General features: G+C 41.1%; 1 protein-coding gene across 1 annotated transcript; it reads left to right on the top strand.

Moving 5' to 3' along the window:
- Positions 1–4,226: 4,226 nt before the first annotated feature.
- Positions 4,227–6,046, top strand: LOC130872913 (14-3-3 protein zeta/delta-like). Its single transcript, XM_057767294.1, has one exon. It carries the CDS (start codon positions 4,339–4,341, stop codon positions 5,074–5,076), a length of 738 nt encoding a protein of 245 aa, XP_057623277.1. The 5' UTR covers positions 4,227–4,338; the 3' UTR covers positions 5,077–6,046.
- The last annotated feature ends 941 nt before the right edge of the window (positions 6,047–6,987 follow it).

The following is a 6,987-nucleotide window of genomic DNA, read 5'->3' as shown; positions in this document are numbered from 1 at the left end:
TCCATGATCCAGTTCTGAGAAACATGACTCAGGGGAGTTTTGTTTGAAACATTATTAAAAGGTCCTTTTCAAGATCTGAGTAGACTGGGAGCATGGGGACTGTGGGAGAGGGTAGAAGAGGAAAATATATAGCTCAATAAAAACAATAACAAAAACAAAAAAAAGAAGAGGAACTCTTTGTTTTTTTAAAGGTCATTTTTTTCCTCTTAAGATGTGAATGCTTGGGAATTGTATTTTCTATCTTTCCAACAAGGATAGGTGCTCTGGGTACCACCCTGCTTCCACAGCAGGCTTCAACAGGTGTTAGGCAGTAATCAGTCTGGAGGACTTGCTGCCTAACAAACTTACCTGTTGAAGCCAGTTATGGTTTTCTATGTCTTGTGTCTAAAAGTCATTGAACACCATCCCCTATTCCTGCTTCCTCTTCTGATGGCTCTTGATATTTAGGGTTGTGGTGAGATGTGACTCTCTTGAGTTTGTTCACTGGAGCCTAGGTCAGATGGCCTGCAATTCTTTTCTTATTGTTCTTAAAATGTGCTGCCAATGTTTGTATAGTTTCTGATCTATGGCTACCCGATAATTTTAAAAGGAAAAAATATTTTGTCTTACCACTAGGACACCATGCTTAAGAGACCAGCTATAAGTAGATGATGTGATTGCAGAGAGGAGCAGGCCATTCTCTGAAGTGTGCCAGTCTTGTATCTAACCCCTGAGGCCCAGTCGGCTCAGGTTCTGCTCTCCTTGGTTTTGACAGAGTTGCTTACTGTCTTTGTCTAACCCACTCTCATGTCTGACTCCCATTTTCAGTCATGTTTCTTTTCCCGCACCGTACCCACGTGATCAGCCTGATAACCCCCCGTGGTTTGCTTCTAACAACCCTGTGACATCTGGTGAAATTATTATCCTCTTTCTGTTTCTTTGTCTATTTTAACTTTGTGCACACCCTTTCCCAAGCTCTGCATAAAGGGTTCAAGGAAGCTCCCGTTTCCTACTTCTAAAATACTTGGAAAAATGTAAAGTAACAAAATTCACATGGGTAATTTATTAACCTAAATTAAATGGATGGGCAATGAAAGAACGTGCTCGACAAAACTCACATGTTACATCTTGAGGATTATTTGAACATTTTCACAAGAAATAGTGTTTTTGGCTTATGTGGAAATGAAAACTCTTCTGCACTGTGACGGGCTGTCAGCTGATCTTAGGTTATATAGGTCATGTGGAGAAAATAAGTGCTCATCACTTATCATTGAAGTCATTCTAGGAGGACAGTTCTCAGAGCCATGTTCTGGGAAATGGTATCCAGTGTCCTCCACGATGGCAGCCATTTCTTCAAAGTCTGGAAATAAGTCAGAAGTTTTGCCCATGGCTTTACTTCCAGGAGGAAAACCAGAATGATTTTTGTTGTTTGGAGGTGTTGCCTAGGTGCCTATGTTAGCATCAAACTCATAATTCACCTGCCTCATTCTCATAAGTGCCAGAATTATAGCTGTGTACAACCATGCCTGCTTGGAAGTTTTCCTGTAAAATACAGTCATTTAGATCACTAATACTCTATAACTTCTGTCTAAGACCTCCTGTGCACCAAAGCTTAACTTGAAGTAAAATATTTGTACGTATACACACACACATATATACCTGCATTAGTTATCTGTGAACCACTATGCCAAACACTCAAGATAAATGACTTGTGAGAAATACGCTTCAGTTCCACCCACATTTTCAGCCGTTCTCTCAACGGCGACATGGTCCCACTACTCTCAGACGTCCAGCAATGCTGTCAGCCGTGCGGTGGAGACAGAGTGCTCTCTTGGGAAGCAAATGGGAATGGGAAGAAGAGCTCTGGTTTCCACAACTCATTTTGACAACATCGTACCAATGACTGATAAAATCTCTGACAACACCTGACATATAGCTCCAAATAGCAACACCTTGTGATACAAGTCTTTAACACAAACCTCTGGGGGATGGGACACTATCAAACTGTAGCAGCATCTTTAATTCATACTTGTGAGATCGTTCAAACATGCACAGGATTGGAAGAAGCTGACAGTGAATGTGCAAATGTCAGTCATGCAGCTTCGACCGCTGACGAAATGGATGTCTTATTTCACAGACATGCCCCCCACTGTTCCCCCCCACTGTTTCCTAGTTATTTCAGTCACCGACTACACCACTTTACTATCGGGGTACCAGATGTGCATGTCAATCATGTGCTGTGTTACTCATGTGTGGAGTGAATCAGTAAATCAAGTCACTCACATTTAGTGAGCACTAATTTCATACCTGTATTGTTCTAGTTACATAAAGGTTTTTTTTTTTTTTTTTTAAAAAAAAACAATTTTGGGGGACTTTTAAACTAGGCCTCATGGTGGTAATAATTTTTAAAGAGCTATGTGGATACACAGTCGAAATGCCATAAAGTTCATAATTCCAAACTTATGACTTGATTAATCCAATGAGGCTACAGAGGAGAGTACCCATTGGTGGTAGCAATTCTTCACCTTCAAACTTGCTTTGCCCATAATGACTATAAACAGTGCCTGTAATACTGTGTATTCAATGAACACTTGTTGAGTAGGTAAGTAAAAACTTAAACCTTCTTCGGGGAGCTCTTCCTATAATAAATTAGATGAAATATTCATATACAAAGAGAAAATGAGATACCTTTTAATAATGTACAAAATTTCCTCAGTTATTCATTGAATTAGAATATTTGTATCAAATGCCTAATCAATATGTACAAGGTAGGATTGTTATTTTAAGTTTTAAGCTAAAGGAAAATTTCTGTTAGATTAAAAAATAATAGCTTTGAGACAGGTGGAGGTGGTGCACACCTTTAATCCCAGCACTCGGGAGGCAGAGGCAGGTGGATCTCTGTGAGTTCGAGGCCAACATGAGCACAAGAGCTAGTTCCAGGGCAGGTTCCAAAACTACAGAGAAACCCTGTCTCAAAAATAGTAGTAGTAGTAGTAATAGTAATAATAAAAATAGTTTTTAATTTATTATTACTGGGTGTAGTCAGACATTTAGTAACTATTTTGGGAATACAAGTATTATTTAACTTTACAAGAATTCTGGTTTGGACAAAATCCGAAGAATGCAGGATATGCATCTACAACTCCAACTCCTTGTCTGCATTTCATTGTGTTTTTTTTTTTTTTTTTTTTTTTTTTTGGTTTTTTGAGACAGGGTTTCTCTGTGGTTTTGGAGCCTGACCTGGAACTAGCTCTTGTAGACCAGGCTGGTCTCGAACTCACAGAGATCCTCCTGCCTCTGCCTCCCGAGTGCTGGGATTAAAGGCGTGCACCACCACCGCCCGGCTTTGTGGTTTGAGAAAATAAGAGACTACTCATCTCACAGGGACCTTTCTGGGATCTGCTAGTGACTCTCCTCCATGCTGTGACAGAACTCCTGACAGTAGAAGCTTGAGGAATGAAAGCAGGTTTGTTCTGGTTCATGGTCTGAGGGGCAGTCAACCATGGAGGGTCAGGCACAGTCGCTGGCCTGAGAGGCAGTAGTTACAACCCACCCACCATCAGGAAACACCCAGCCAGTTTATCTTCTCTTTTTTACTCAATGTAGGACCTTTGCCAAAAGGATGGTACCATACACATTCAGGGTCGATTTTTCTACTTCAATTAATTTTTCTGGAAATACCCTCATAAATATAGTCAGAGATTTGTTTCCATGTCAATTCAGATCCTGTTGAGAAGGAAATTACCTATCAAATAGGATCATGGTCACTATAGGACTATGTTTCTAGAAAAAGGAGTAATTTGAAATCTATGATTGTGTTGTAGGAATTCTGAGTCAGACTTAGAGACAATATTCTCAAAATGTAACTTAAACTTTACAAAGAAATAAAATGTGAATTCTTGCTTTAATGACAAAATTCAGGATTTTGTATTGTTGTTGTTGAGCTGCATGAAGGGGAAGTAATTTATTTAAGAGGTGCAATTTTAAAAAATCCAAGTTTGTGTTAAACTAACTCACTATTAAAAACTCATGTTCATGAATAGGTAAGACTATAGCTTATATGTTATTAGATTTTGATATTAAAAAAACAAACAAACAGAAACCTCTGGTTACTAAGAAACTGGAGGCTATAACTTTGTATTTTTCCTTTTACTGTAAACTGAATTGTTGTATTGAAAGGAATTTTATCAAGAAATCAGGGACATAAAGAAAATGGGAAAGGCCGCTGTAGCCTGTGAGCAACCAGATCAGGGACAGAGTCTCAGGCTCGCCGCCGCCACCACCGCTACCGCCGCCGCCCAGAGACTGCCGAGCCGGGTCCGTGTGCCGCCACCCACTCCGGACACAGAATATCCAGTTATGGATAAAAATGAGCTGGTGCAGAAGGCCAAGCTGGCCGAGCAGGTTGAGCGATACGATGACATGGCAGCCTGCATGAAGTCTGTGACTGAGCAGGGAGCCGAGCTATCCAACGAGGAGAGGAATCTTCTCTCTGTTGCTTACAAAAATGTTGTAGGAGCCCGCAGGTCATCTTGGAGGGTCGTCTCGAGTATTGAGCAGAAAACGGAAGGTGCTGAGAAAAAGCAGCAAATGCCCCGGGAGTACAGAGAGAAGATCGAGACGGAGCTGAGGGACATCTGCAATGATGTGCTGTCTCTTTTGGAAAAGTTCTTGATCCCCAATGCTTCACAAGCCGAAAGCAAAGTCTTCTATTTGAAGATGAAGGGCGACTATTACCGCTACCTGGCTGAGGTTGCTGCTGGCAATGACAAGAAAGGAATTGTGGACCAGTCACAGCAAGCGTACCAAGAAGCGTTTGAGATCAGCAAAAAGGAAATGCAGCCAACACACCCTATCAGACTGGGTCTGGCCCTTAACTTCTCTGTCTTCTATTATGAGATCCTGAACTCCCCAGAGAAAGCCTGCTCACTTGCAAAAACAGCTTTTGATGAAGCCATTGCTGAACTTGATACATTAAGTGAAGAGTCCTACAAAGACAGCACGCTAATAATGCAGTTACTGAGAGACAACTTGACATTGTGGACATCGGACACCCAAGGAGACGAAGCAGAAGCAGGAGAAGGAGGGGAAAATTAACCGGCCTTCCACCCTTTGTCTGCCTCGTTCTGAAATTTACACAGTAGACCGTTTGTCATCCATGCTGTCCCACAAATAGTTTTTTGTTTACGATTTACGACAGGTTTATGTTACTTCTATTTGAATTTCTATATTTCCCATGTGGTTTTTATGTTTTAATATTAGGGGAGTAGAGCCAGTTAGCTTTAGGGAGTTACTAGTTTTCATCCTGAGGTGGCCAATGTGGGGATGTGGAATTTTTACACGAGTTATACATGTTTGGCATAGTACTTTTGGTACATTGTGGCTTCAGAAGGGCCAGTGTTAAAACTGCTTCCATGTCTAAGCAAAGAAAACTGCCTACATACTGGTTTGTACTGGTGGGGAATAAAAGGGATAATGGGTTCCAGTCATGAGTGTAGTTGTTGTGGGTACTTTAAGGTTTGGAGCACTTGTGAGGCTGTGGTACAGACAAATGTCCCTTGGATACACCTTGGTATCGTGTGTGTCTGCACGCGCACTCTTGACCACAGCCCCAGAAGTGGCTTCCGGCCAAAGGTGTGACTCAGCTTACTCTGATAAGGGCAGAAACGGTTCACATTCCATTATTTGTAAAGTTACCTGCTGTTTGCTTTCATTATTTTTGCTACACATTTTCTTTGTATTTAAATGTTTAGGCAATCTAAGAACAAATGTAAAAGTGAAGCTGCGGTAATGAATTGCTCGTGTCGGCTGCTCCGTGCCTGAGAAGCACAGCGGTAGACAGATCCCATGTATTTAACTTTTTTTTAGTTTTTTGCTTTTGTGATTTTTTTTTCTTTTTTTGATACTTGCCTAACATGCATGTGCTGTAAAAATAGTTAACAGGGAAGTGACAGATGATGGCTAGTGTTGTTTTCGTGTCTTAGGAGATTCTCATGAGCACCCCAAGGATAATTGTTAAGAACACATGTATTAAAGTTCATAGAAGTGGAATAAAAGTTTTATGAATGAAAAAAAAAAAAGAAAATGGGAAAAAGGAAAAGAAATCACACCATTTTCAACCTTATGTGTAAAGTTAAGATTGGGGCCGATGGTCTGACTCTGCATACTCTGAGGAGAGCTGAGTTTGGTCTCTCTGCCTCTGCATCCTAACCCCTCAGGATGCTCTTCTCCACATTAGAATGCGCTTTCCTGTGGGCGTGTATCTGGGTCTGTGGACTGTAGAAACCACTGAAGAGAGGATGCTGGGTTTTCTTCTAGGTTTACACATGCCCAAGTGTCTCTTTCCACCGGTGCCTATTAGTGTGCAGGATCGTGTTCCAACTCAAGCTGAGCTTCAGCAAAGAACAGAATCGTGGCTAAAGCACAGATAAGAAATAACCTTCCCTGAGTTGTAGAGCCAACTCTGTCTATTTGTGTCACCAACTGTAGCACCAGATGCTCTCAAGAGCCTTGAGATGGCAACACAAGGAAGCTGTTATGGATGAGCGGACATTTAGGCTCCTCAATTACTGGCCATGAGGGTAAAGTCATCAGATGGGAAAGGCCAAGGTGCCTAGGGGAGATTTAAATGACACACTTTGTAACTGCTGGCCTGTGAACACCATTTTTACCCCCTACTAATTTTCTACTAATTGAGTATACTTAGGAGCTGCTATAATTGGGGAACTAGTCATTGTTTCTTCAATCTTAGCTTCTAAAGTCATGCTATACATCCAAAAGTGGTTGTAGAAAATTATGGGCTAAAACACTGACTTTGGATTAGATAGACATGAATTTAAAATCTGTTTCCTTAGAGCTGGAGAGATGGCCCAATAGTTAAGAGTGCTTGCTATTCTTTCAGAGGACCAGAATTTGATTTCCATATCAGGTAACTCATACCACTTGTAAATCCAACTCCATGGGGATCTGAAACCTTCCTCTGACCTCTGAGCGCATCTATATACTGTA

This window comes from Chionomys nivalis, chromosome 4 (assembly GCF_950005125.1).
Source record: "Chionomys nivalis chromosome 4, mChiNiv1.1, whole genome shotgun sequence".
In the NCBI taxonomy this organism is placed as follows: domain Eukaryota; kingdom Metazoa; phylum Chordata; class Mammalia; order Rodentia; family Cricetidae; genus Chionomys; species Chionomys nivalis.
Note: the sequence above shows the minus strand (reverse complement) of the source record. Positions and strands in the feature narration are given on the sequence as shown.

Bases quoted from the DNA above. Each gene is read 5' to 3' on its own strand.
- LOC130872913 (XM_057767294.1), top strand. From the start codon at position 4,339: ATGGATAAAAATGAGCTGGTGCAGAAGGCCAAGCTGGCCGAGCAGGTT.